Source organism: Fusarium oxysporum, chromosome 13, assembly GCF_000149955.1.
Source record: "Fusarium oxysporum f. sp. lycopersici 4287 chromosome 13, whole genome shotgun sequence".
Lineage (NCBI taxonomy): Eukaryota > Fungi > Ascomycota > Sordariomycetes > Hypocreales > Nectriaceae > Fusarium > Fusarium oxysporum.
In genome coordinates this window covers 851,123-878,371 of record NC_030998.1, presented here as the reverse complement: position 1 = coordinate 878,371, position 27,249 = coordinate 851,123, and the positions used below count along the sequence as shown (strand labels likewise).

General features: G+C 47.7%; 11 protein-coding genes across 12 annotated transcripts; 6 read left to right on the top strand and 5 right to left on the bottom strand.

The window, feature by feature from the left end:
• Positions 1 to 497: 497 nt before the first annotated feature.
• FOXG_12212 (uncharacterized protein) lies at positions 498 to 1,547 on the bottom strand. The gene is made up of 2 exons (XM_018391955.1): positions 935 to 1,547; positions 498 to 883 (listed from the first exon to the last, which is right to left on the bottom strand). Exons 1-2 carry the CDS (start codon positions 1,406 to 1,408, stop codon positions 851 to 853), a joined length of 507 nt encoding a protein of 168 aa, XP_018250706.1. The 5' UTR covers positions 1,409 to 1,547; the 3' UTR covers positions 498 to 850.
• An 85-nt stretch (positions 1,548 to 1,632) lies between these two features.
• FOXG_12211 (uncharacterized protein) lies at positions 1,633 to 3,215 on the bottom strand. Its single transcript, XM_018391954.1, has 2 exons — positions 2,140 to 3,215; positions 1,633 to 2,067 (listed from the first exon to the last, which is right to left on the bottom strand). The coding sequence occupies exons 1-2, from the start codon at positions 2,992 to 2,994 to the stop codon at positions 1,903 to 1,905; spliced, it is 1,020 nt and encodes a 339-aa protein (XP_018250705.1). The 5' UTR covers positions 2,995 to 3,215; the 3' UTR covers positions 1,633 to 1,902.
• A 665-nt stretch (positions 3,216 to 3,880) lies between these two features.
• Positions 3,881 to 5,455, top strand: FOXG_12210 (uncharacterized protein). Its single transcript, XM_018391953.1, has 2 exons — positions 3,881 to 4,385; positions 4,479 to 5,455. Exons 1-2 carry the CDS (start codon positions 4,131 to 4,133, stop codon positions 5,232 to 5,234), a joined length of 1,011 nt encoding a protein of 336 aa, XP_018250704.1. The 5' UTR covers positions 3,881 to 4,130; the 3' UTR covers positions 5,235 to 5,455.
• A 154-nt stretch (positions 5,456 to 5,609) lies between these two features.
• Positions 5,610 to 6,718, bottom strand: FOXG_12209 (uncharacterized protein; the record flags this gene model as incomplete). The annotated part of the gene is made up of 3 exons (XM_018391952.1): positions 5,610 to 5,984; positions 6,075 to 6,323; positions 6,368 to 6,718. The coding sequence occupies 3 exons, from the start codon at positions 6,716 to 6,718 to the stop codon at positions 5,610 to 5,612; spliced, it is 975 nt and encodes a 324-aa protein (XP_018250703.1).
• A 1,232-nt stretch (positions 6,719 to 7,950) lies between these two features.
• On the top strand, positions 7,951 to 11,283 carry FOXG_12208 (uncharacterized protein). 2 transcript variants are annotated; one of them, XM_018391951.1, is made up of 6 exons: positions 7,951 to 8,432; positions 8,499 to 9,128; positions 9,176 to 9,275; positions 9,329 to 9,467; positions 9,519 to 9,727; positions 9,781 to 11,283. In XM_018391951.1, exons 2-6 carry the CDS (start codon positions 8,815 to 8,817, stop codon positions 10,174 to 10,176), a joined length of 1,158 nt encoding a protein of 385 aa, XP_018250701.1. In that variant the 5' UTR covers positions 7,951 to 8,432; positions 8,499 to 8,814; the 3' UTR covers positions 10,177 to 11,283. The 2 variants fall into 2 exon arrangements, with proteins under 2 accessions (XP_018250701.1, XP_018250700.1); XM_018391950.1 differs by having other exon boundaries at positions 7,951 to 9,128.
• FOXG_12207 (uncharacterized protein) lies at positions 10,182 to 11,056 on the bottom strand (the record flags this gene model as incomplete). Its single annotated transcript, XM_018391949.1, has 1 exon — positions 10,182 to 11,056. One exon carries the CDS (start codon positions 11,054 to 11,056, stop codon positions 10,349 to 10,351), a length of 708 nt encoding a protein of 235 aa, XP_018250702.1. The 3' UTR covers positions 10,182 to 10,348.
• A 1,077-nt stretch (positions 11,284 to 12,360) lies between the features above and the next one.
• FOXG_12206 (N1-acetylpolyamine oxidase) lies at positions 12,361 to 13,999 on the top strand (the record flags this gene model as incomplete). Its single annotated transcript, XM_018391948.1, has 2 exons — positions 12,361 to 13,647; positions 13,699 to 13,999. Exons 1-2 carry the CDS (start codon positions 12,389 to 12,391, stop codon positions 13,997 to 13,999), a joined length of 1,560 nt encoding a protein of 519 aa, XP_018250699.1. The 5' UTR covers positions 12,361 to 12,388.
• Positions 14,000 to 17,460: 3,461 nt separating this feature from the next.
• Positions 17,461 to 18,766, top strand: FOXG_12205 (uncharacterized protein; the record flags this gene model as incomplete). The annotated part of the gene is made up of 3 exons (XM_018391947.1): positions 17,461 to 17,547; positions 17,604 to 17,921; positions 17,970 to 18,766. 3 exons carry the CDS (start codon positions 17,461 to 17,463, stop codon positions 18,663 to 18,665), a joined length of 1,101 nt encoding a protein of 366 aa, XP_018250698.1. The 3' UTR covers positions 18,666 to 18,766.
• Positions 18,767 to 20,303: 1,537 nt separating this feature from the next.
• Positions 20,304 to 22,451, top strand: FOXG_12204 (uncharacterized protein; the record flags this gene model as incomplete). The annotated part of the gene is made up of 4 exons (XM_018391946.1): positions 20,304 to 20,509; positions 20,790 to 21,324; positions 21,395 to 21,440; positions 21,505 to 22,451. The coding sequence occupies 4 exons, from the start codon at positions 20,304 to 20,306 to the stop codon at positions 22,449 to 22,451; spliced, it is 1,734 nt and encodes a 577-aa protein (XP_018250697.1).
• A 341-nt stretch (positions 22,452 to 22,792) lies between these two features.
• On the top strand, positions 22,793 to 25,106 carry FOXG_12203 (uncharacterized protein). The gene has a single exon (XM_018391945.1). It carries the CDS (start codon positions 22,839 to 22,841, stop codon positions 24,840 to 24,842), a length of 2,004 nt encoding a protein of 667 aa, XP_018250696.1. The 5' UTR covers positions 22,793 to 22,838; the 3' UTR covers positions 24,843 to 25,106.
• On the bottom strand, positions 24,995 to 27,066 carry FOXG_12202 (uncharacterized protein). The gene is made up of 3 exons (XM_018391944.1): positions 26,226 to 27,066; positions 25,277 to 26,179; positions 24,995 to 25,223 (listed from the first exon to the last, which is right to left on the bottom strand). Exons 1-3 carry the CDS (start codon positions 26,862 to 26,864, stop codon positions 25,197 to 25,199), a joined length of 1,569 nt encoding a protein of 522 aa, XP_018250695.1. The 5' UTR covers positions 26,865 to 27,066; the 3' UTR covers positions 24,995 to 25,196.
• Positions 27,067 to 27,249: the final 183 nt, after the last annotated feature.

Sequence of the window (27,249 nt, the reverse complement as noted above, 5' to 3'; positions counted from 1 at the left end):
ATGAACGGGGTAGATGGATTGGGGAGGAGTTTGCGAGTCAGTCGTTGTGAGGACGGGCAGAGATATCGGTCCGGATAATCTACTTGAGATGGAGACTAGTGTCATTATGGGTTCTGTTATTAGGGGCGCTGCAGACTTCTTGGAATGAGGCCATTGTTAAATTTAATCTTGCGTGTTCATATGTGAATTTATGAGATAATTACTACCGTCGGCGTTCGAAGTTTGACGATCCAAGAATCGCCAAGAGGGTGATTTCCGGTGTCTTCAACTGTAACTGTTGAAATCCAGGCCTAGTCTCACGGTCTCTCCTAGCACCGACCACCATACAACCCCTGCTTAGCCGATCGATAATTGTCGCCAGTAAGAACCATTGTTCATCTGTTCAGGAACCGGATAACAACCCGAATCATTGCGCGTCAAAAAGGTTCCCAATGCAACATCCTTTTTGTTTTATGACGGTTGAGTTGTGAGCATACGGAACACGGCACTTGCATCCCTGTAGATCTATTTCATTATCGCTACTCCAAGAAAAGTGGCTGATATGTGTTCTTGCAGCCTCACGAGTTCTTCAGAAGTTGAGTCAAGAAGTGAAGTTGTAAATTTAATTCTTATGTACAACCCCTGTGAACTTTATCGCCGTTTCCGTACATTCGTATTCCCATTAACGATGGGAATACCCCAGATCCACAGCTAGTTCGATCATCTGAACTTTGTAGTACGGAGTACCTTTTTGACTTTTTCATATCGGAATTATCACGGCGGTGACATTCTACCAGGGTGTATCAAATCACGCCATGTCCATCCATAGAGAGTTAATGTCCATCCTGGCCATATCACCGTCGGCCTCGCCCTAGCAATTTCCGTTACAGTCCGGCAACACCATCTAATTCCAGATCAGCATCTTTATCTCCAAGTATCAAAAAGGACTACTTACTGCCCACATGTCAATAACAACATACTTGCCCTTGCTCTCAGCAGGTGGCCTCTGCAAAACACCAACGGCAAGGACATAATTCAACCACTCATAATCCGGGTGCGCCGCCTGAAAAACGCCCCTCAACAACGTCCTTCCATCAGGCTGCGTCGGACCAGATGTTTGGATATAAATATCAACTCCATCATGAGTTCTGAGGTTGTATCGGGTATCGGGGAAGAAAACGCCCTTAGTGTCGGTGAGACCCCAGTCGGCACCAAGGTTAGTGACCGTTCCCGAAAGTTTGGGTCCCTTGAAGGTTCCGCCGGTGATGGGAATCACAACGCGGCTACCTTGACCGTAGTCGCCAATCGGCCAACGTTCGCCGAGGGTCGCGTTGACGGTATAGAGATACTCGTAGGACGGCGTTCCCATGAGTTGGGACGCTGCCAGGATGGCATTGGAGGCGATGATGAGGGGAGTCAAGAGTCTCATTGTGTCAATTGAATTGTCCTTAGACTGTCTATCACAGCCGATTCATACTGGACCTTCTACGCATTTATAAACTCTTTTTATCCTTCTTTTTCTCCAGATCGCCAAGTCGCCATGATGATTCACCGATCATGGAGAACGGTGATCGGCTCGAGGTGAGGGGTTTTCACCCCGCATAGATCCATCGGCAATTGAATGCGGCACGCGCCGTCTACTTAGTTAAGAATGTCCTGATCCTGTAATGAAAGAGGTTCATTTTTGGAAGTTTCTTTAACCGCTGCGCGAGTCAAGCGTCATGCGGGGAAAGCCGATTAGGGTCAGGGCATCCGAATGCTAGATCGGACAAGCCATCCGACATCACCATTATGGTCCAGGGTTGGGATACCTTGCATAAACTCGCTCGGCAGTTTATGCTTCCTATCGTAACTCAGTTGCTGTGACATCATAAATCACGGGCTTTGTCTATCAATCAGGGTATCTTGTTGATCTCTCCCAGATCAGCCGTCGTCTTGAGCTGCCCGTTCAGCCTCATTCCTTTCTCTCCACATAGCAGCCCTATCAGCTTGTCGTTCAGCACCCGCCCAAGTCCTCCCTTGAAGGTGTTTCAGACATAGCTGTTTCCCGTCATCAGGGTAGTAAAGCCAAGTAGCCCATTTCGTGAACTGCTTGACATCAGCAATTGCTTTCCGCATGGCAGCAAGTTCCGCCTATATCCATGTGGCAAGTTCACTTACGAGGCCTTCCTTCATCTGAGCGCGAGCTCTTTGTCCGATCTTGTCCTCAATAAAGTCTCCTCGCAGCATAGCCAACCGTGAGGGAAACACCCTTTCGAGGTAATGTGCCGTTGATGCAAGATGGGGTTTATCATGCCAGAAGTAAATCGGTGTCAAGGGTATCTTGACACCAGGATGTGTCGGATCTTCGTATCTTTGTGTAAGAGATGATGATAGCTCTCGCAGGACCGGATGTTGTTCGGATATGGCATGTGAGAGCACACGAATAGCAGCTAAGCATATATACTTGATGGGAGTTTCTGGGTGCGAATCGTATGCTTTCATGATTTGTACAAGGGGTTCCATGGGGATGTCTGCAACCAAAGCCCAGTCATGTTGCTGCACCCAGACGAAAGGAGTTTGAGTTACCTCCAAGGCTGATCTGACTGCAAGACCGAATCCTAGTCGTCTTGACGGCTCTATAAAGGTGACTTTCTTGTCGCTGGTTTGCAATATCGTGTACTCAACGGTGTTCTGGGGGTTGGGACTACCGTACTCCGCCGTAGCACGCCGTTGGGTGAACTTAGCACCGACATGGCGATATTTTGTGAGTATCAGTTCCTTGACATTCTTCTTGTATTCGTCAAAATCTGCTGCTTGCTGAGGCGTGACTTGTCCTTTCTTCAATCGCGCTGTCGGAACTATCTGGTCAAAAGTGTCGAAAACAACAATAACATTACATAATGTTAAAGCATGACAATGCTCTTCAAATGATTTGATAACCGCCGAGACAAGCTCCGTCGATGGCGCGGATGGAGTTGGCGAAGTTGTTATTATGACAGTGACCAATTTTGGCACGGTCGTATCTTGGGTCATTTCGCTGCGCTTGAATGACGTGAGGTGTCGCTGTCAATTAGGCTGAGCATTGGCAGGCATTTACCCTGTATGCGACGAACGTTGGGCTGTGTTTGAGATCTGAGTCAAGGTAATCGATGGCGGTGAGATTGGGCTTGGATGTGATGGGACGGGCCGCTTGGCTTCTGACGCGGAAAATTTTGCGGTCGCACCATGACCATGACGCGATAAGAGTCTACAGCTAACGAACGGCAAGTCATCAACACTCCTACTCCGTACAACGGTCGCAAAGCATAGACTGTCTCAACCAAATGCGACATATTGTGAACCAACCTTCTCAAAATACACCAAGAACAATACTTAATACGGAGTACCCCGTATGAAGGTTGAGAACTGATCGTTGCTGTCTCGACGCGCGTACAGATAACACTGTGTAACATTGACGTGTAACCTCAATTGCATGCATCACCAGCCAAGACACCCAAGACCAAAACCTAACGGCTAGACTAGATTCGTTTAACAAATAGCAAAACACTAAAGCAAGTCATTGAAGCGTTTCATCTTGAATTCCTTGCTTTAACGAAGTGATAGACGCCCGTTAATCTGGCAATAACCGGGTTTTTGAGACCCAGCCATCAGATAAACGCCCGATGCCCTGCATGACAATCCCTGGGAGCCAAGGGATGCATCTAGCCGCTGTCTCAGCACGTGGATCAATAACGAGTACAGATAAACACTCAATTGCAGGCGATTTCAACGTGTATTCGATCAATAGATACGAAGCGATGCGTGTTGCTGCATGTTTCTTCGTAAAAATAGAACGACACTCTCTTGACTGTTCTGCGCAGCTGCAGTTTTAGTGGCTGGTGTTGTGCCTTCAGTGGGTCACTCAACCCCTGAAGCTAAGAAAACTCCCCAACCTCAAGAAATTAATCTGGCGACTTGGCTGTGCCAAACCCAAGCCAAACCACCAACCTCGCCATTTCCAGCCATCGCCTTTCCAGACCCTCACTAAAACATGAATCAGTTCCTGACATTGTCGCTGTAGATTCTCATTCCTTTCACTCTCTACCCGCTATTTTCATGTCTTGTTCGTAAGACATTCTCATTCTACTCTATCTTTTTTTTTGTGTTCTCTCACCGCCCCCCACCGCAACATGGCTACAATGGCGGCTCCTCACCAGCCAAGATACAACCTCGAAGATCCGGGCTTTGAGCCTCGCACTGCTCGTGACGCCCGCGAGGCAGCTCGCGCTGCGCGAAATGGCCAGAGTCCGAGATACAGACGTACTCAATCGCCCGAGCAACTCGATGATTTTCGCCCTCAGAGTGAAGAATTCGACATGCGCTCACCTACCTCTGACGTGGCATTGCAGGACGCCATGCTCGCACAAGCACAGCAGCAGCAACAGGTGAGTTTTTTTCAACCCGCGCTAGAAAACACTGTTTTTTCTGCAACATCTTTTCTCCGCGCCAGAACCTCGCAATTAACCTTTTGCTTTTAGCGTGTTGTTCCGGTTGGTCAGGTCCCTCGTAATGCCGGGCAGCGTAGACAACCTCCTGGTCCAGGTCCAAACAACAACGCTCCCAGAGGTCCTCAGCAACCAATGCCTCCTACTTATCCTGGCGGAATGGACGGAGGTCCTCAGCAGCAGCAGCCCAATGGTCCTAGAGAAGGTGGTCGGTACAGACGCCAATCGCGCCGCGCTTCAGAGTCTGAACCCCGACCTCATGGCGAGTCACCACCCAGAAATGGCCCAAACACCCAGCAGAGCCGTGTTTCTCAATCCATGGCCTCAGACCAGCATCAGCAGCGTCGCGCACCTTCACCAGACCGACTAGCAGTTCCCGGCAACGACATCAACCGTCTCAACAGCCCCTCCATCCAAAAGAGCGTTCTTCTACCTCTTGAGCAGAAGATTCACGAGTATGATCATCTCATGCACGAAGCTCAAGCTCAAATGAACCAACTCGACGATGAAATCCGCGCTCTTCAAGAACGACGTCGCCAAGCCGAAGACCGCTTCATCGAAGCCAAGTCCAAGCATGACGAGTATGAGCGTCAGCATGCAGATGTCGGCAAAGCTCTCCGCGGGGAACTCATGCAGCAGCCCCCACCACCCGCAGTCCGTCAGCCCGTTCAGCGCATGGATAGCATTGACAGTTTCGATCATCGACCCGTCAGCGCGCAGAGCTCTTTTCATCAGAAGCCTAAGAAGGGGGGCATGCTGCGGATGAGCTTGTTCAACAAGAGCAACTGACTAGACAAAGGTTGCTTATGAAGTTATGCGTTTATGACTGGGATATCGATGGATAAGGTAAAATGGATGACTTGACTTGTTTGGTTTTTTGAAACTTCTTGATCGTCCGCGAAAAAGGACTTAGCTTATTTGTTTAATATGCTTGGATGTACATAGATTGAGGAGGTAATTTGTTGCACATGAACATTCGATACGTCAAAAGATCTTGCTTTTTCAATGACTCTGTTGTTTATGTATTTGAATCCCCGTGATGACGTCAATGAAGCTTCAATCGCAAGATTGTCTAAGCAATTGTTGTATACACAGGAACTGCTCTACTCCTTGCGAATGCCCACCGAAAAGTCATTCATGATCTGCGATAAGACTTCCCTTCAGCTACTTCCCATGCCCACTCGCTCTGAAGCCTGCATCTCTTGTCGGCTTCCACTTCCACCTATCAGCGCTGACCTGTCCACCACTTATACCCTCACCAATCAACATCTCAAACTCAGCTCCTCGCTCGCTCAAAGCATCAACCACGCTCTTCAGCCCCTTTGGCCCTGCCTCGCAAAGCCGGCTCATGTGTCCGATGAAGACAATGTACTCGGTATACTCACCCAGTTGGGCTTTAAGACGTTCAACCTTCTCAGTCGCGATGGAAATGGCCGCTTGAGTTTTCTCGTTTTTCTTGGTTAGCTGGTGGAGGTACGCCTGTGCGGCATCAAGTTCTTGGCCTGCTCCCTCCAGGTTGCTAGACGTAATCAATTCGGACTTTTCGTGGTCATTTAATGCAGTTAACCAAGCTTCAGGGCTCACGGCTTCGATGTCAATTTTGGCGCTCTGCACTTTCTCCTAGCTCACTGCATGAGCTGCCATATCGGCCTTGATGGTGGATATCGAGTCTTTGAGCTTGGTAACGGACTCGGTAACGACGGTCACGTCGCGCATCTGACTTTTGAGGCTGTCTAAATCGACCTGTTCGCCCACTAACCTGTCTTTGGTGATTGATGCGAGAGTATGAAGCGTGTGAATCATTTTTTGGTAGCTGCCAGCCACACGATCGTGGTATTGGTCAAATTCGGAACTCAGGCTGTGTTTAGTTGGGTGACACTGTAGGGGTTAGTATTATAAGTTTGAATAAAGAATTGACGTACCTGAGTGCTATCGCCTGTTATATCTGAAGCAGCCATCTGCTGATGGCGGGGCTGCTTGGAGGAAGCCTGAAGAAGAGGCTCGGCTGCAGGACGTTTGCGGGTCATAGGATTCGGCCGGAGTCCTTGAGATGAAGGAGCAGAGGACTCTGCCCCCGAGTTGCCACTTTCCTCAACAGTGCTCTTATTCGCGTGGCCTTTATGAGCAGGTGGGAAGTAATAGTGCGCCCTTTTAACATGTTCAGGACGGAGGCTCGGTATACCTACAGTCGGCCCGGCGCCTGTGCGCGCGCGGCCAGTCAAGTGATGCTTGATTTCATCGAACTTTTGTTTCCGCTGAGCTGGATCATGCATATTGCAAGTGGCGTTAAAGACAAGATTGTACAAACTCTCAAGGGTATCAAGCACCCGGGACTCCGCGTTTACACCACGGAGCCAAGCGCCGGGATATTGACCGACGAGGCGATGAAACTTGGACGTGAGCAGTCCATAATTTTTGACATCTGACTTACTCAAGAAAGTTTTGAGGATCCCATTATTCGCAGATGTGGATTCGGGACTGCACTGAGAGCTGGTGCTGGTTGCTCGCTTCGGAGCTCGAGATGAGGAACATGAGGCCATGGATAAAGCTCGAGGAGATATGCGCATTTATTGTAAGGGAAGTGGTCCTTGCAGTATGAAATGAGCATAGTATGAAGATATAAAATTGAGAGGGTGGTCGTCTGAATGCGACCGTAAAGAAGCTCATGAATCTGTGGTGTTTTTATGACGAAGTGTTGAGATGGCGATGCTTGAGCAAAGACGGTTTAAGCGGAGCGTGTGTGATTCACTGAGATTACAGTGATTGACTACCCACTATAACAATAGGCAGCATCTGATAATGAATATACCATCTTGTCTTCAGACTAGGTATAGATGATGGTAAGTCTTGGGTGCCTGAAAGATCTCGGAGACTTGAGCTATTATTTTCTTCGCCGGCTCAAATAAATTCGATCCCATCATGTTAAATTGGTTCCAGAGATTCAATCGAATGTCTTTGGACCTGTTGCATATGAACCTTCGAATGATGCCAATAAGGCTTCAATCACAAGATTGTCCAGACTGATGTGCTGATTAGTGCTCAATTCCTTGAAAAATCTATTTGAAACATTTTCACATTTATTTCGGGAATGAGATGCAAATACACATTGAGAGAACAAAGAACTGGTCTTGTTGGGCGTGGATGTCTTGGATGCGAGACCGCCACCCTATACCAATTTGGGTTTCCGACCAGCGTTCCGATTCCACTAATAGCTTCCCGTCATCTCAACAGGAGCAAACGTTCGCCCCGTAAGGCTGTAATTTCCCGTAATTAACTTAGATAATTATAATAAAGCAGCCGTAAAGTCCAAAACTGTCAGTTCACAGTTCTATGATCTGCAATCACGACCTTTTTCCAGCGTAGCCATCATCGTAGTCCGCCCTACGGAGTCCAGATGGAAACGATGACGAACGCTAAAGAAGTCAGTGGGGGCACTGTAGCGGAACGCTTTTCAACTGCGGTCGATCTGCCGCATTGACTGTTATCAAGAATCTTTGCAATCAGACTCAGCAAAAGGACCTTTGACGTGTTAATTCACGACTCATGCGTTCTGAGACATCATTAATTCACATGAAGAGCACTTCTCCTGAGCAAACTGCGGCGCAGAACCCTTTCCTCTGATTCCGATCAATCCCTGTAGCCTTCGGAAGGTGGGGCACGGGGAGCTGCAAGGAGGATATCCGGGGACTCGGTAGCCCCTGAAATGGGCGCGGGTCTTCGCAAATCCGGAGATCATGAACAAAGAAAGGAGAGGCTTTTGAGTTTGGTAAACCCGGTTACATTGTCTCAACAAGGCAAGTCAATCATGAACCCTTTCCTTCTGACTCTGTAGATGCTGAGTCGATTGAATAGAGCTGACACTGATCGTCGCTGATTGGCCTTTCGGGAACCGGGACCCTCCTCCCGAGACTACGGTTCAACATCGTCATGAACGATGAACATTCCTCTTCTCAGCGAAGAAGCTTCAGGCGCAATATGACACGCACGGTTCGTTGCCACGTTTTGACGCAATGTGATCATCCTGATTTTCAGGTTTTATTAAGACTTCTCAAGTGATCTTCAGTGAAGAAATGACTCGAGTCGGCAGCTGAGAGGCCGATTTCTACACCAAATCCTTGGCGAATGTCGATCGTCTTCTAGCGCAGAATACTACTGCAAGCCTCATCCGTCTCTAATTCTCATGACATCCTCTCCTGGGCGCGGATCTGTGCCTGGGCCTCTTATCACCGGAACGATGCTGCAAGATAGAGTTGTGATTGGCGATGGACCCTCGGAGAAACGTACTTGATCCATGCAAGTGGCTACGTGCTTTCCAGGCATTAACTTGGCTTTAAAGGCTTCCCCTCCCCTTGGGTCGTGACCCCTATGCATGCGTTGGTTTTTCGGATCGCTTTTTGTTTCTGCAGCCATGGGTAGTGCTACCTCCTTCGCCGCTGAGGCGTTTACACTGCTCTCTATTGGCATTTTGGTCATCGGCCTACGGACGTTTGCGAGGATACGACAAGTCGGCGTGAGGAACTTTGAGGCCGATGATTATCTGATGCTGGTGGCGATTATTCCGTACACGATCGAGACGGCGCTTGCGTATACTGTTGGAGCAAAGTTTCATGGGTTGACCAACAGTGGGATGACGGATGAGGAGCGCAAGGCTCTGTCACCGAACAGTGAAGAATATGGATGGAGGTAGGTTGCTTGGCCCTGCAGGAGACGTGGGTGATTAAGTTTGACAGGGTTGGCGGTTCAAAGATCCAGATCGCTGGTTGGATCATGTACGCAACAGTGCTCTGGGTCATCAAGAGTGCGCTCTGTGCTTTCTACTTCCGACTCACGGTAAGCTCAACACAACATCAATAACCGATGAATGACAGGACTGACGACTCCAGGCTGGTCTCACAGGATACAAAACTCGAATCTACATCGGCTTTGGCTTCATTGCCTCGACATACATCGCCATTGTATGCTGTATTCTCTTCAGCTGCCAACCATTTAACCGCTTTTGGCAGATCTACCCCAACCCAGGCAGTACGTCGAGGCACAACTGGACTTGAGAGGCAAAATACTAATATCCTGTAGACTTCTGCCACCCCGCGTTATCCAAGCTCTACATCTTCATCATCGTCAGCCTCAACATCATAACTGACGTTTACTTGCTCGCTATCCCCATTCCGATGCTTTGGGGTGCTCGCATTCCCAAGGTGAAGAAGTACGGATTGCTTGTGCTTTTCTCTGGCGCCGTATTTGTGATGGTCGCTGGCTTACTACGATGTATCCTCATCCTCAAGGTATGTGACTTTCCATCACCAGAGTGTCGTGAGGAGTTCACTGACGTCCCCAGAACCCCAAAACAGGACCTGAGGAAGGTGCTTCATGGGCCGTCCGAGAATCTTTCGTCGCTGTCGTAACAGCTAATCTCCCCAGCACATGGGGATGGATGCGCCAAAAGCTCAAACCTATCTTCGGCTCGCTCCTCTCATCCAACAATGTGAGCTCGAAATACAAGGGCGGTCCCGAACCCGGAAGTATCATGCTCGCCGACGGAAACGGATCAAACTGGAAGAGAAGTAACGGAAGGTCTATCAGATCAACGACTGGGCTTGGAAGTGTGAATGATCGGAATGTTTACATTCATGGAGGAGGTGGCGAGGCTAGTTCGGATGAGATTATCCCTTCGATGCCGGGGATTACGAAGGAGGTTGAGTTTAAGGTTGAGGAGTCGGATGCCAGAAAATGATGATTGAGGAGATGGGATTTGATTTAGATATGTTATATACCCTGTCATGAAATGACCTAATATGCAATGGACAAGATTTCACTGGTTCAACCCTCCCTTTGATGATTTGGCCTGCCCTGGTATCTCGACTAATGCCGTTTAGGATGGTCTTGACCGGCACTGATATCATTTTCTATTCGAAAACATGAGTTTGCAACTGCTTGCCATTTTCATCATACCTCTTCGGAATGACGTTCAAAATACCATCAACGTCCCTCGGCTCATAATCCAACATCGAGGCAGCCAAAACCATGATATCCATTCCAAAGTTCTCCTTGATCCAATGCGCAAACATGTCCATTCCGGCAACTGCACCGCCCGCAGTCCAAATGTTTCCTTCGACAATCCATTTCTTCTCATCAGTCCACTTGACGTTCGGAAATTTCTGTCTGAGAGGCTGAATAGCACCGTGGTTGACTGTCGCATTCTTGCCGTCAAGTACACCCGCTGCCGCAGCCACGCTGGCTCCAGTGCAAGTGGTGAAGAGAAGCTTTCCAGCTGCGACGTGCTTTTGGATGAACTCGGCGTACTTGGGATGAAGCTCAAAGTTCATGGGATCCGGACCCCCGAGGAGAAGGATGTCAAGTTCGGGGCATTCATCCACGGTTGTAGTCGGGACAATCGGAATATTACTTGTTTCAAGAACAAAGGTTTCGCGAGTGATGCCGATGTGATGAAAGACGAACTCTGGGGCGCGAGAGATTGTGTCTTGGTCGACCTTCAAATGGCCAGATAGGGTTTGGATGTATGACTTGGTGGCAGAGTTGAGGAGGTCTGTTGGGCCCAAGACATCTATAGCTTGATAGTCGTAGACAAGTGCACCTAAGTGGAGGGGAGCCATCTTGCCAGATTGGTTGGAATGATGACGGATGAGGAGGGTGCTTGATGGTGTCATCCAAAGCCAATGGTTGTGCTTTTGCGACCCTTTTATAGTGACAGCACCTCATTGTTGTGTATAGCAAAAAATTGAACTGAAACATGTAACTTCCGATGGCCATCGCATGGAGTTCCACCAGTTTGTGATATATCCGAGCTGGAGTGGATGTTAGACGATCATGGTGGAGTTTTTGCTAGGGGAGTATCCAACAGGAACCCAGCGACTCGATTAGACTCGCTTAGGTTCCTCAGATCCCGCCTATTGAAGCATAGTCAATTGCAATACCTCCATGATGCTTCGGAGCGAAATGATGCGTCGTGGCTGATGAGCCTTCCAGACACAGAACGCGTTGTAAGCACTCCGATGTGACAAAAGGTGCTGACCCGCTTCCGAACCGCAACCGGAATAAGGAAGAAATTCATGTGAATAAGAAACTAGAATGAAGGGGCTTGATTGTTTTCGAATGAAAGGAAGAATGTTACATCGAGTTACCAAAATAATTAGCCAACGGGAAGTGGGTTGGACATTGAACCCAACACGTGCAGTTCTTGGCTTCTGAATGCAACCGTTCGGCTGTCTCGGATGTTATTCTCATCGTCTAACCCGCTCTTATCTGCACAAGCATCCACCAACGTCGGCACTTGTCATGGATCTGGATAAGTCTACCACGCGACGATGCCATGTAATTAAAACGCGGGGAAGTAAAACGATGCGTTCATTCGTCGCAGCGGTCACAGCTCAATGTAACAGTCGAGACCGTCTCCATCGTCCTGCTCAAACGGGCTCAACAGCCGAGGAAAATCCCTCGATCAGCAACGCTTCTTGCAACCATTATCTTGACAGAGCGGGGAAATTATCTTGATAGATGCTTGTTCAGAGCTTGAACAAAATGAGGATAGGGAGTTGGATAACTGCAATCTATTCGCCCAACTCGGTAAGCGTGATCTACGAAATGTCGGGGTAATTGGCACCAGAGTCAAGAATTGCAATGTATATGCCATAAAAGGAATGAAATTGGGCACGCTGATAAGATAGTGTAGCCTCGCTCTATCAGAAGTCAGCTCTATCTACGACAAGGACATGGAACATAGTTGTGACGAGAATGGAAGGAGGTGAAGATAGTCGAATTGATTGCACCTAGGAGATAGAGGTCGGGATCAACAGGAGGATCGTCTAGTATGAAGTCGAGAAGCATAAGTAGTTCACCGAAGTCCTCAAAATCATGCATGTTATTCTTCTGCAGACTCTCATCCTTCCCACCTTCCTTGGTCATATCGAGTTATCGTGACTTTCAAGATGCGACACTCAACTTCTCAACTCCTCTCAATATCCCTCGGCCTTCTACTAGGTTCAAGTGAGGCAGCATCGATACCACGCAAAGAAACCTGCACCAAAACCAAGGTTGCAATTCTGGGCGCTGGCGTAGCTGGCATTACTGCCGCACAAACATTACACAATGCTTCCATCCACGACTTCATCATCCTCGAGCACAATGACTACGTCGGAGGCCGCATGAAACATACCACTTTCGGAAAATCCTCCGATGGCAAGCCTCTGACTGTCGAGCTCGGTGCGAACTGGATCGAAGGTCTTCAGAATCCTTCGGGCGAGATTAACCCAATTTGGCGCCTCGCTCAGAAGCACAAAGTGAAGAATACGTATTCTAATGACAGTGCAATCATCACCTACGATGAGAATGGAGCTTCCGATTATACTGAGCTGATTGACCTCTTTGACGAGAAGTTTGAGATTGCTTCGCAGGAAGCTGGTTATATCTTCACCGAGAATCTTCAAGATACATCAACTCGCGCTGGTCTTAGTCTGGCAGGCTGGAAACCAAAGAGGGACATGAAGATGGCTGCTGCTGACTGGTGGGGCTGGGACTTTGAGACAGCGTATTCTCCAGAGGAAAGCGGGTTCGTGTATGGTGTCGCTGGAAACAATGCTACCTTCAAGCATTTCAGTGATGAGACGAACCTTGTCATTGATCAACGAGGCTATAATGCTTGGCTCGTTGGAGAAGCGAATGAGTTTCTCAAGAAGAATGACCCAAGGCTTCGTCTGAAGACGACAGTTAAAAATATTGAGTACACCACTAAGGGAGTCAAAATCGATACCAACGACGGGTGCGTCGAAGCAGATTACGCCATCTGCACTTTCTCCGTCGGCGTCCTTCAGAACAACGCCGTTGATTTCAAGCCTACGCTTCCCCGCTGGAAGAGACAAGCCATTGAACAGTTCCAGATGGGAACCTACACCAAGATCTTCATGCAGTTCAACGAGACGTTTTGGCCTGAGGACACACAGTACTTCCTTTACGCTGACCCAGAGCAACGCGGCTACTACCCATTGTTTCAGTCACTGAGCACACCAGGCTTCCTTCCAGGATCGAACATCCTGTTTGGCACAGTTGTGCAACAACAGGCTTACGAAGTTGAGCAACAATCGGATGAAAAGACCAAGAAGGAAATCATGGAGGTGCTACGCTCTATGTTCCCCGATAAGCACATTCCCGAGCCCACTGCATTCATGTACCCCCGCTGGAGTATGGAAGAGTGAGTCACGCCGTCCCCCACGCTGCGATGTTTGCTAACAAATAGAAATAGGTGGTCGTACGGATCGTACAGCAATTGGCCCGTTGGTATGACGCTGGAGAAACACCAGAACCTCCGTGCAAACGTGGACCGCTTGTGGTTCGCTGGTGAAGCGAACTCAGCCGAGTTCTTCGGGTATTTGCAGGGCGCTTACTTTGAAGGGCAGGAGATTGGTGAGCGAATTACGAGGATTTTGAAGGGTGAGGAGTCAGAGCAGTCACAGCAGATGAAGAGGTACAAGACGTTACGCGGTACGACGGAGCCTGAGGAGCATGATGCTGCCAACGGATGGTCGACTCCTCTTGACGATTAGGAAGACAGTTCCTAGAGAGAGTCAATGTTCATGAGTTCCATACCTTTGATTTCTGGAGGTAGGACGTGTCTTGTCTGTCCACCTATCGTAGTCATGAATATTGGTTGGCTCCCATGACCGGCCACTTGATGTATGTCACTACTCCACATCTTCATCAATCGACCTTGTAGACACAGGGACAAATAACCACCCCAACAACATGAACCTCATATGGAGTATTTTTAGAATCTACTCCAGAGCTATTGTATGGGTACATAAAACACAATTGCGAAACAACTGACTCGTCTCTCATATCCTCTGCTACAACAGATTTTATGATTGAAGGCATGGCCATATACAGACATTCACGACGCGACAACTCCAAACCAGGCTCGTCCGTGTGCTTCAGGCTTCATCTTATGACACCCACCTATCTCTCGAGCTCCGCCATGGGTTTATCGAAGATGGCACCTACTCAGCACTCTCATATGTCTAGGGTGATACATCTGAAGAAGAGTACATCCTCGTTAATAGAGTCCTATTTCGAATTCGCAAAAACCTATATCAGGCTTTTGTGCTCGCATCAGATCATAAGCAGAACTGATTGGACTCGATCAAAATGATGGTGATACCGACTTTTTTCTTCGGAAGCTTTTCAACCAACAATATATTTTGAAGCTGAAAGCCGAAGACAGTGAGCTCATTAGTGCTGGGCCAGAATTTGTTGCCTTTTTCGTCAGCCTTGTTCAAGAGCCTGACCTTCAAGCGGGAACGCCGAGTGGCGATCAGTTATTCGCAGGGAAAAAGAGAAGGTACGGCGAATATCATCGATTGGCGAATTTGCGAATTTGCCCCACGACTCTGGACCTGGTGAGGACTACGTTTGGCGAACCCTGGAATATTGTTATGCACCTGTTTCACAAGATACTGATCAGGAAGTCAGGTCATTCATCCGCACTTTAATGCGGCAACAGGCAATTAGTCTGGAAGAACTAACCACATCACAAATAGACTATCTGGACCTCCTACCGCTACCAGTACCAGCTTCACTGACCTGGAATGTGACGGAAAAGCTTTCCAACGCGATCAAACAAATCAAAGAATATGTTTTCGTCAGCAAACGTGGAAGAAATCTGTTTAAAACACAGCAGGGAATGCTAGGTTTGGGTCACAAATCTGTGCAGGCTGGAGATACTGTAACACTTCTTTTAGGCGTTCATTCGCCTATTGTGCTTCGTTCGCGCTGTGAGGGAGGTTTCACCTTCGTAGGAGATGCGTATATGGATGGAATTATGCAGGGGGAATTCCTCCAAACGAACCCTGTTGAACAAGAATTCGTTATATACTAAGACAGACGCGGTCGCTTTTGGCCGGTATGGCTTGACATCTAGCTAGAATAAGACATGAATTTTATGCGTTCTCAGCTTCATCATCACATGAGACAATGACGGGCGACCGCCATGTACTAGAGAAGGTTTCAAAACCGAAGAGCTCTTCTTGTCTCAGGCCAGGTCGCTAATTTGGCTTTAGACATGTAATTCGATACAAGTCATCAAGAACGGGATTGGCGGCTGATGACGCGTAAACAATAGACATCTAATTTCTTCTTCATCCGAACTCCTTTAATAATCTCGTGGTTCAAAGAGACAATGATACCACTAGGCTAATCCAAGAAATAACGGCATAGACTTACCTTGATCCAGCAAAGGGAACAGAGGGCCCATGTATAAATATCACAACTTATCCCACTAGATGGTCTTAAGCACACAGTTCTTCAGCATCGCACCTTATCTTATAGTCATCGGAGAGATTCTGCCTATGACAGCCAACCAAGCGCCGTGATCTGCCCATAGCCATGCAATTCCTCTCACTTCTCGTTCTCCTTGCTCCCGTGGCATCATCGTCCGGCGACAATACGTATCGTTGCAAAAACCCTGACAAGTCTACCGCCGAAGAGCAGGCAGTGACTACGAAAATCTGCAGTAGTCTGGGAAATGGTTACTGCTATTGCAATCACCGGGCGGAATGGTTTTGCGATACATTTGGAGAGGACATCAACAAGTTCAAAAAATCATGTGAGGACCAGGGCGAGAATTGGTATTGGGTCGATTGTTAAGCAGGGGCCATTGGTGCAGATTCTTGCTGGAATAGGGTCCTTTGTAAAGATTGACTCTTGAGTTTTGGATCGGTCATTACTACTTTTGAAGTGTCTTATGAGTCTTGGACAATTCTTCTTCGGGTTAGTTGCTCTACCAGTAAGACGGGATAATTAACACAGGCTTGTCTCAGCCGCTTACTCCTGCAGGGTAGCTTCTTTTAGGTCAATGGTTAGTGACATCTTGGTATTCTCTCTCACCTAAGTGCCATTCATCTTGGCCTCCCTGAAGGAGGCTGGAAAGCTGAGGAGTTAGGACCTTCATCCCAAATGACAAAAATAACTAATCTAGAGATTTTCTGAGTCTACACTAAATTTACTAAATCTTTTAATCACCTAGGATAGAGGTCCTAACTTTCTTTTTGCTCCCTGAGGCCTCTTTCTGCTTTGAGTGCATTTTAATCTCGATCACAGAATCAAGTACTACCATTTCTCCCGTTCTTTCAAAGCCATGACGCGGTTCTGGGCCGGGCTTTTCTTGGGCAGGCCACTAAGCTTTAATGCAGGTACAGGTCGAAAACGGCGTAGACAACCATAAACAGAAGCTTAATCGCAAGCCACCGATCTTCTCCATTGGCCAAGGGTGTAAGCTGCTTTTGTCTTAGATGCTCGGGATGTCTCGCATCCATCACACCAAGCATGCTAAAATCCTTTGGGTTACAGCCGTTCGATGATAGGAATTGGATCATCATCATCTTATTCCATTCTTGTCTACGGGATGGAGACTGTCGACTCTTGGCACGAGAGAGTGTTACTATGAGATCATTGAAGCCATTGAGTCTCAAGCGAGACAACATGAAGGCCATCGTCACCCAACTGGTGAGGGGTCTAGATCTAACTACTAGCCGCCGACAGGAGACGAGCTTGCTAGTAGCATAAGAATCTATCAAATAATATGTGATTATGTCTTTGACCGAAGTTCGAGATCAGCTCTGAATCAGCTCCTCCGATTAATAGCGGGCGCACGGGATGCTTGGAATGCTATGGCGTTACCTATTGGGCCATATGCGCTCTCTACAAGCCACGATCTTCTTTGACTTTTATCGGCATATGCTGGAGGAGCTATATCATGGATTTGGCGTCAAAACAGGGTAACTCCTACTACAATTAAGCTATAGCGTGTACCAATCGAGACCGTTCTTTGGTGTATCAAGCTTCTGGGCCTTGGACCCCTGGCATTATCCGTTATGACGCTTTGACAGATGCCCAGATAAGCATGGAATCCTAAGCTCATTTATGTGCCAAGCTGCCTTTACTCTTCTAAGCATGCTCTTCTACCAAGATATTTTACATTCATGACTGCCCAGGTTCCTCGCAACTGAACACAATGATGTTACCCCATCGTGATAAATGGGATGCTCACTACTCAACCATCGATGAAACAGTCTACATTGGTAGAGATGTCTTTGTCGTTGTAAGTTGTACTTGGATGCCCCTCTCGGCAGTGGTATGTACTGACACTTGACCAAGGTTGCCTCGACGTTATCACTTTACAATGCCATCGAACTACTCACCCTCATCTCTCTGACTTTCAAAAGACGATCGGGACTTTACTTCTGGAGTATTCTCATTGCATCATTCGGCATTATTCCATACTGTCTGGGATGGCTCATTGTCTACTTTGACCTTACGCACGATTACGTTGGCATGATCATTGAGACTGTCGGCTGGGTCCTTGTCATCAGTGGCCAATCATTTGTTTTGTACTCGCGACTTCACCTAATTGTTACCGATGTCAAGATTCTACGAGCCGTTCTCATCATGATCATTATCAACGGTCTCGTTTGGGTAAGTCATTCCCTCGAGTACCAAAGTCCCAAGCTGACCACGGCTTAGCATTCGACGATGACTGTACTTCTGTTCGGATCAGAGTACAGCCCAAGCGATAACAGACGCGGCTTCAACAATGTCTTCAACATCGCGGAAAAAATCTCGATGTCCATCTTTTATCTGCAGGAACTCATCATCTCAGGCCTGTACATCTGGAAGTCAATGGAGATCCTCAAGACAGCTTTCGGGAACACACGAAGCATGCTATACAAGCTATTTACGATCAACTTCGTCATCATCCTAATGGACATCGCTCTTCTGGCTATAGAGTTCCATGACCTTTATGTCTGGGAGCAAGGCATCAAGCTGGTCACCTACTCGATCAAACTTAAGCTGGAATTTGCTGTTCTTAGCGAACTAATTGAGTTCGTCCGAAACCGTAGCGGAACTCGGTCACGACCAACAAAGAACTCCGAGAATCAGAGCACTTTTGTACCATTGTCGTCTATGCACAAGGGAAATACCAAAGGAACTACGCCGAGTACGAGAGACTTTATCCACGCTGGCGATTCTCGGACCAACACAACTATTGCGGCTACCAATCCGATACCAGCGGTTCCGACGAATGATAGCATACATGTTTTGAGAGAGGTCGACGTGGAGAGTTTGTCTGCTTATCCAGGGAACAATCAAAGCACAGATGAATTATGGGGTCGTTTACCTCAAGAATCTGGCAAGGCAATGGTTGGCGAAGCATTTTGAAAATAATCGAGATAGTTTTTGTCGTATATTTATTACTTTAGAACATAGTGAGTCTGACCTTTGCGCACGTAGCAACCCTTCCCTGCTTCCATCATAAGCTCATGTCTTGATGTCTTTTCCCTAAATTGGCAGAACATGATTTTCCAATCATGAGTCGAGGTTCACTGTAGTACCTCGCTTCCTGACGATACACAGGTCCAGTCAATTCATTTCTCGGCAAGGCCTGCATATACTGGATGAACCACCATATGAAACTGGGGCACCTTGCGCTATCTTGTATAATGTTGTCATCTCAGTCTGAAACTTGTCATACATACCTCGCTGGCTATAACCCCTCAACAGAATTTTCATTTCTTATCGACCTCGACCTCGACCTCGACCTCAACTTCAGCCACGTCGCATTGCTCACCATGGAACCTCTTTCGCTGGCCCTTGGAATTATTCCCCTATCTATTCAGCTAGTTAACACGATAACTACTATCAAGAACCTGGTCAACGCCTACAGGTCAGCGGCAAAAGAACTTTGATTATATATCTATTGGAGAGATTAGCCTTTCTTTCCGCAGTATGTCTGCCCTTGACATAACTAATGCATAGCTACATGACTGGTCATCATACTTGCAGACGTCATTGCGCGAGGGTATGATGTCTTTTCCAACTCCCAGATTTACGTGTTCACAGAAAACCTTGAGTTGATCTCTCAAACTTTGGCGACGCTGACGAAGCTTGGTATTGCGCATGCTGGTGGATCGACATGTTGGAACAAGCGTAGGTTAATATGTCAACATATGTGGAGACTGCGGTGAAGTATTGCTTTGACACATGGGATGAAACCCAAGGTCTGGGCTGGTTATGGTCTAAAACATACGATTATCCCACGAGTGCTGCTCCAAGGGTATTACAACTGACGTATGATTCCGTATTGGATTAAGCGCGTTGACAGCTCATACCTGATGTACGAACTATTCATTGAGTTTCCGGCCTTGCGAGGTGCGGACAAAACGTTGCAATGGGGCCGTTGGCCTACCTATGTTGGTAGGTATCGACATTGGAAGGATGGAGGAGATATTGCTGCATCAGTCCCAGCGATGAACTTTTGGCCAATTGCGCCTTCTCTTGATCGATGGATGGTGAAAAACTTCGGCGGCGGCGACGATGACACAATGGTGGTTAAGGTTAAACTCGCAGAATGGGCTCATCGAGTTATTGACTTGAGGGAACGTCGCTTTAAACGAAAATGGCAGTATAAACGTCAAAAGTTTAACTGTAATGGAAACAGACGGCAAAGAATGCCTGGAGCATGGGTGGAATGAAAACGGACTTTGGAGGGTTTATTATTTATACACAGTAAACACTTGCTTCTTAAATCAATACAATCAATTATTGTTTTGGTGAGACTCCAAGATCAGGTGGTTTACCCGTTGTCCATGCCCCTCCTTATGCAGGGTGCGAAAGTAGACGAATCACAATTCAAGACAAGTTGGCGATGAGAAAACACCCATCGAATGAGATCGCGATGCTTTGCACAGCCCCTCCAAGGCATTCTGCGCAGCCCGATTTCTCTCGCTGCCAACATCGAAAGACTTGCCATTCATCCTCACATTCAGTACTTCACCCTCAACAACATTCTTACGCACTATGGACCCTGCCTCTCTAAGTTTTGGAATCCTGTCCCTAGCGATGCAGCTAGTGCAGACAGCAAAAGCCGTCAAGGAATACATCGCAGCCTACAAATCAGCGGCGAAAGAGCTCGAAAGTCTCGCCGACAAGCTTGACGATATCGAGACTATTTGCTGCTCCTTGGAAGTTATTCTTTCAGATGGAACACGGGGATTCAACACGCTGTAAGTCAATCTGCTCCAGAAGTTACGTCGTATCATTCAGCAATGTCTATCTAAAGTCTCAGATATCCATAAAATTCTCAATTCAATCTCAAGAATGCAGAAGAATACCCGGAATCCGTTGAAGACTGTTGGAGCCCTGTTTCTGCGGTATAAAGATCAGATCCGCCTTGCCACGAATGGACTGGACCGTTGCCTTTCCTCGCTTCAGCTGCATATGACAGCCAATATTCTGTACGGTTCACCCAGCCTGCAACCTGCAAACTTCCTACTAATCCTTCAGGGCTGTGACTATGACATCCCACAAGGCTGTCAGGAGTCCTTTGCCAACCACAACTACTTCAACAGCTAGAGAAGCAAAGAGGATACCAGGTGTCAGAAAGCTTGACCTGTGCGACAAGCGTCCAACACGTCGAAAAAGCCCAGAAACTATCATCGATACATGGAGACAGGCCTGGAGCACCAAAGCTTTTGTACAATGGACAAGAAGAACAACCAAGGAGGAAATCTCATCAGGCTCAAGCTCATCAGCAATTCAGGATGATTCTATCTTCACGATAGGCTCTTCATTATTGAGCTTGTACGTGAAAGTGTCGCTACGACGTGGCAACCTGGCCCCATTTTGTATCACCCTACAGATACCTCGAGTTATTTACCTCCAGGAAGGTCAGCGTCAGATTGGAGAAAAAGTTGAGATGGCCTTTATGGATGATAACTTGGGCCAAATTCAGGCTTTCTTTACTCAAGGCATTCTGACGCCCGCAACGGTCATTGCCTGGGATGAATATGATCCTGACAATGAGACTTCTCTTCTGGGCGTAAGTCAAAAAGCATCGTTTGTTTATCGCCCTAACACGACGACAGCTGGCAGCTTTGACAAAATCCCAGTCAATTCTCAGATTTCTCGCAACGCAAACTTTGACCTATCCAACAGGTATGGGTTAGCTATAGACAGATATCGAACGGATATGCTAACATTTTAGAAACCATATTGGAAGCGCAAGATATCTGTATGCTTTTAATGGGTGAAGATGGTCCTAGATGCGTCCTGGATACATCAAGATACGGCAAAGACTCCATCTTGGCATCTGAGTTTCACATGATCTTGCGAGGCATTGTAGATCCCTACAACGCCCAGATATGCATAGAAGCATGCAAGCCTCACTTCTCTGGTAATATGGTAGCCTTCAATACCGCGGTCTGGAGATACGCCATGAAGCAGTTCAAGCACGATTTAGCAGTGAACATCGAAGGATGGGCAGATCTTATTGCAGGTTGTATTTCAAGAGGCTTGGACATCCATCAACAGCTTCGGTCTGATACTGAGTTCAGTGCCTTGAAAGACATCCTATTTTACAACTGGGACACCGACGAGATATTGGAACATGTGCATCGATGGATAGATATTTTGGAGGAAGCCGGCGTCAACATTAAGGAATATCTCATGGTCGAGACGGAGTGTTGTTTCGCGACGTGGCGCGATACGCCATATTGGAATAACAAGAAAACTGGTTCTTCAAACTACAGGCGCGTTCTCTTCATCGAAGAGTCAAGAGGAAGACAATTCCCATTCTGGGCCCTCTTCATCCAGGACGAATGCCCTGTTAAGGAGCTGTTAACGGAACATGAACACTTTGCGAGTCCGCTCACATTGTACCAAGGAGGCTCGACACAAGCTTATATTGCACAGCATGAAGCTTGGAAGGAGCACCAGACCTTGGGGGTTCCGGGTGGATCTGACAGACATCGAAAAGGATGGCCTTTTTGGCTTCCTCTTCGCCATTACAACGATTACAGTGCAGAAGAGGCAGAATGGGTGGATCGGGAATTGCAGCTAGCCCAAGACAGGTTTGACAGGAGGCAAAAGCACAAGCAAGGGAAAGTTGGACAACATAGGCAGAAACAGCGGATGCCGATGCCGGGAACTTGGGTAGAGGATGTTTGATGTTTGATCGAAATTTGTGTCAGCATACTTCATACCTGCTGATATATGAATGATGAAATAGTTCACAGGCTTACAAAAGTAATTATGATATCCGTCTCAGCTATAGACGTCTGTGCTTATGCACGAAAAGTGTTCCTCATAAGATACCCTAATACTCATCTAAGCCTTTTCATTATTTAGGAAAGTTTTCTGCCAGTTAGACTAGATACCCAAGAGAAAAGGCTCCATCATGGACCCACATAGGTCGAAAGAGGATTGTGATTGGCAGCTGACGACGCGTCTCGTGAGATAGCGGCGCTGACGTCGTCATCCTTGACACCAGAAATCTCATCAGGTCCAATCGATTACATCCCCTGAACCCGAAATGTCCTTTCAGCGGCCCAAAGAATGGCCACAAAGCGTGTCCTTCGGGGCAGTCACACACCAGAAGATGGACCAAGCATCATATCGTCACTCCTTCAGATAGAAAAATGCAGAATTCCGCAGCAAAAGATGATATGGATCGTTGAAAATCTCGAATGCCTCGGTCGACGACAATCCAAGAAGAGAAAGCTCACAGATGATGAGGATGAAAAGCCCGAAACGCCTTACTGGCTCAGAGAAACTGTCAACGGATTCACAGATAGTAATTTTATTGCGCTGTCGTACACCTGGGATGCTTCCGAACATGAAACACAGAACCCCAGGAAGGAGGGCCATAAAATCGAGACAAGGGATGGACAAGAAGCTTGGCGCTCCTCGGTACGGAATTCGGTGCTTGAAAGGATCACAAAATACATGCAATGTCATGACGTGCCGCTTCTGTGGATTGATCGGCATAGTATCCCGCAGAAGAAATGCAAGCAGTCATCATGCACACATACTGAGTGCAGGCAGAAAAGGCATGCCCTCGATGCAATGGATCGAGTATACTCACTGAGCGATCACCCTGTTGCGCTACTCGGTCGGCCGATCCAAGATGAGGATGAGATGAGAACCCTCTCTTCGATACTCAAAGGTGCCCTTGTCAAGTACCATGAGGGCGGATTTGCGCTGTCGAAAGGTGCAGAGTATAACCAAGCTCGTAAGATGCTATGCCTGATATACGAAATCACCCGCGATAAATGGTGGACAAGAGCGTGGACGTTCCAAGAGAACTACCGAGCTGGCCTCAAGATGACGCTTCTCATCCATCACAGCGGCGATTTCGAAGACACAAAACGGTCGATACTCAGTGGCAAGAAACCAATGTTTGGTGTAGTACCTGGCGAGCTGAGTGTCCAGTCAGCCAGGTTCTCGGAAAGCGCTACCAAATTCTGTCTTGGCTTTCGCCGACATCACTTTCTGACAAGTGAGGATGAAGAGATGATCGACCATATACTTGCGACGGCGGGGAAGTACACCATATTGTTATCACCTTCAAGCTCCATGTCTGGGACAATTGTTTCCGATGTCCGGAAACGAGGCGTCACGGAGCCATGGGATTGTCTAGCAATCATTGCCAATTGCTGCCAATACGCGACACGTCTCAACAGTACGCGGCTTCAGGATAGCGGTGTAAACCTAGACCTCGCGATACTGGCCCTTCGTCTCGTAAATGGCGAGGTTCTCAAAAACGATGAGCCACCTGTATCAGAACATGAGCCAATGGTTGAGAAGATCAACAATCTTTTCTTCGATGATTTCCGGGCCCCGGAGGGCGCGCGAAGGTTGACTTTTAACAAGAGCTGTCGTTTCGTCGATGTTAACTTCACCAAAACTGGGATAGTCACAAGAGGTCATCTCTGGAAGCTGGATGATACCCTCCAAGCGCCTCGGTCATCACCGCGCTTATCGCAGCCAAGTCAGAAAGGCGACCAGCAACTGTCTGAATATGATCGCACGCGGTTAAGACAGCTGGTTGAACTCGTCAAGGCAAAGAAAGGGCGCAAAGACGCAGAGATAGTGGAGGATATGAAGGAATTCCTTGAGGAAGATGCCTTTGTTGTAGATGAGGACGAGTCTTTTAGTCTACGCTATCGAAGGCTTATGGCGAAGGAGGTCGTCAGAGCTATGGACGCAGATCAGCCTTTAACACTGGGCTATCTATGTGACCCATCTGGAGAGGCTACAACAGCACGGGCGATATTCATCCGCAATCGAAATCTCGATGAGTCAGAAGAGCTGTTCAGCCAACAGGAAGATGATCTCACGCATGTCTTCACGTCGCTCTGGTCGGAAGACCAGCCAGATGAGGAGTATCTTGCAAACGATCTCGACCATCACGTGTCTCTTGGAGTTCGGCTTTCAGATGATGAACACAACGGACCATTGCGCTTGTATACTAAGGAGTGGGTTCTTGGTTTGTGCTTCTTTGTCGGTGCTCCGACTTACGAGGTTATATTTCCATGGCCTCCACTATTATCGCGGTAGCGGATGAGGACGAGGACGAGGACAAGAGGATGTAACAACACTGTAATACTAGGGACGAAAAATAATTTTAGTTAGGGGAAGGACTTTTGGGTCGGATCATGGGAAGGCATATCGGCGGCGCTTCCTAGGAAAGGCAAGAAAACTTAGGATCATTATCCTACGTGACAAAGATATTCAGATAAGTTTAGTGTATCTTAGTGGGCCATTAGATCAGATCAGTTGATATGATACACTATCTAAATGTAAGAAGTCTTATTATCCCCAGAGAGTTTTTAAAAAATTCACTTTATTTACTAATGCAGTTCGTTCAAACTGACAACATTCGTCTCCTTATGCAGTCGAGACATCATGAGTTTATAGCACGTAGCGGAAATGAGGATTCTGCGCAATATCAGTGCCTTGTCGCAATTTTTAGTTCGAATTTTGAATCTTACCTCAAAATCTGTCAAGTCAGCTCCATCCACTTCAGAGGGATCCTCGCTATTCGTCCCAACAGCCGCAGCGGCTGCGTCTCTTCGTGCGTTTCGCCTGGACAGGAGTACTCGAAGCATAATTGCGACGACCATCTGAGCAACCGAGCAGCTGAGAATCGTAATGCATCCGGATGGGTACAAGGGGGCCTCAGAGCCCAAGAAAGCGTGAGGACCAATGACGTTGCCGACGCAGTAGGCGATGAAGACCATTGCTGAAGCTGTGATACGCTTGGTGTAGCCACCGAGATTGCTAGCGGGCATCTGCATCGCAAGGACCAGAGAGCAGACAAAGGCACCGATGATATAGTAACCGAAAAGAACGCCGATCTTGTGATGTTCACGATCAAGCTTCCAGAGAAGACATACACCAATCATGGTGGGGATAAGGTAGACAGCCATGATGATGGTACGGCAGTTCTTGATGCGTGAAGCCAGGAAGGTGCCTGATAGAATGTAGATGACTTGGAAAGCGCCCATGGGGATACCAAGAGCAACGGTCTCAAGAGGATCCTTGACGACGCCCTTAATGATAAGCTTCCCGAAATTGGCAATGCCTCCATTGATGGTTTCGTTGAGGAGCATGAATAGGACAAGCAGCCAGACTTGAGGGTCAATGAATGCTTCGCGGATCTGGTTCCACTTGATGGTCTTGTTTAAAACACCAGTTCGAGCAAGACGGCCACGGCCGATGAGCAGGGCTCGTTCTTCGAGGGTAAAATGGCGGGCTGACATAATGCTGTCAGGGAGGAAGAAGAGTAGAACGAAACCCCAGACGACTGTCATTCCGCCACAGGTCATGAAAACAGCCTTCCAAACGGGAAAGTTCTTGATCTGGCCGATACCGTAGGTAAGAATGCCGCCGAGCTATGAAATGTTAGCAGAGTCCGAATAACCAGGAAGGTTCTCCTACCATAGCTCCTACCCCATTACAACAGTAGAAAATACCAGCTCTGAATGGCTGCTGCTCTCGTGTGTACCACATAGAAACGATCATCATAAAACACGTCGTGATGGGCGCCTCAAAGACACCAAGAAAGAATCTACACGTTGCCAACGAACCAAAGTTATTTCCCGCAGCAGTTAACAATAACACACTTCCCCATGCAATAACACAGCCGCTAACAACCTTTGCCATACGCGTTTTCTGCGCCAGAAACAACCACGGGTACTCGGCAGCCATGTACGCAAAGTAGAAGATGCTAGCGAACCAAGAATATTGATCCGATGAGATTCCCGTGTCTGTGAACAAGTCGAACACGGCAGCATATGAAAGCGCATTCTTATCAATGTATTGAAGCATGTATGTCCCCATCAACATGGGGAGGAGGATCATGTCGACCTTGCGGATGAGCTTCTTGTTGAGTTCCGTGTCGATCAACAGTTCGCCGATGTACTCATTTGTGAAGTTATGTTGGCGCAGAAATGTTTCTGTAGCGTCAAGCTCGACGACTTCGCCTGGAGTGATTGAGTCGAGCTTTTTCATGGCGATTTGCTCTTCTTCGGCGAGTTTCTTGTCGTCGGGCAACGGCCCTGTTGTTGGCGGTGACATCGTGTGACAGCTTAGGGAAGGAAAGAAAACCGAGGGGCTAAATCCCAAGCGATAAAAAGATTTAGGGAAGTTTAGGATAACTTAGGATGCTTTTAGACCAGTGGTTCTCAGCACCCCTACTGAATGTTAGAAGCTTTCTTGCTTCGTGAGGACAGTTTGAGATTCATGATGATGGGGAGATCAAGGACCCATATAACCTTCCCTTCAGTTAAACAAGTGATAGACAATGGGTCCGGGGTACATTATTCTCGTATCAACCAAGCGAATTAGCCCTATCAGTCTATCATGCAGATCTCATCCCAACGAAGCTGCAGTTCCTGAGTCAAGACAGCGCGAAAGGCATTCTCACCAATGAGAGCCTCACTAAAATCACCAAGTATGCGGG

What these genes read in the sequence shown, in the direction of transcription:
- FOXG_12210 (XM_018391953.1), top strand. Translation starts at nt 4,131, where the DNA reads ATGGCTACAATGGCGGCTCCTCACCAGCCAAGATACAACCTCGAAGAT. An exon ending in AAGCACAGCAGCAGCAACAG is followed by an intron (nt 4,386 to 4,478) that starts GTGAGTTTTTTT and finishes TTTTGCTTTTAG; the next exon opens with CGTGTTGTTCCGGTTGGTCA.
- FOXG_12202 (XM_018391944.1), bottom strand. Translation starts at nt 26,864, where the DNA reads ATGTCACCGCCAACAACAGGGCCGTTGCCCGACGACAAGAAACTCGCC. An exon ending in GTAATGGGGTAGGAGCTATG is followed by an intron (nt 26,180 to 26,225) that starts GTAGGAGAACCT and finishes AACATTTCATAG; the next exon opens with CTCGGCGGCATTCTTACCTA. An exon ending in CTGACTTGACAGATTTTGAG is followed by an intron (nt 25,224 to 25,276) that starts GTAAGATTCAAA and finishes GATATTGCGCAG; the next exon opens with AATCCTCATTTCCGCTACGT.
- FOXG_12211 (XM_018391954.1), bottom strand. Translation starts at nt 2,994, where the DNA reads ATGACCCAAGATACGACCGTGCCAAAATTGGTCACTGTCATAATAACA. An exon ending in CTCAGATGAAGGAAGGCCTC is followed by an intron (nt 2,068 to 2,139) that starts GTAAGTGAACTT and finishes GATGTCAAGCAG; the next exon opens with TTCACGAAATGGGCTACTTG.
- FOXG_12212 (XM_018391955.1), bottom strand. Translation starts at nt 1,408, where the DNA reads ATGAGACTCTTGACTCCCCTCATCATCGCCTCCAATGCCATCCTGGCA. An exon ending in TTGTTATTGACATGTGGGCA is followed by an intron (nt 884 to 934) that starts GTAAGTAGTCCT and finishes ATCTGGAATTAG; the next exon opens with ATGGTGTTGCCGGACTGTAA.
- FOXG_12203 (XM_018391945.1), top strand. Translation starts at nt 22,839, where the DNA reads ATGGCCACAAAGCGTGTCCTTCGGGGCAGTCACACACCAGAAGATGGA.
- FOXG_12208 (XM_018391951.1), top strand. Translation starts at nt 8,815, where the DNA reads ATGCGTTGGTTTTTCGGATCGCTTTTTGTTTCTGCAGCCATGGGTAGT. An exon ending in AGTGAAGAATATGGATGGAG is followed by an intron (nt 9,129 to 9,175) that starts GTAGGTTGCTTG and finishes TAAGTTTGACAG; the next exon opens with GGTTGGCGGTTCAAAGATCC. An exon ending in CTTTCTACTTCCGACTCACG is followed by an intron (nt 9,276 to 9,328) that starts GTAAGCTCAACA and finishes TGACGACTCCAG; the next exon opens with GCTGGTCTCACAGGATACAA.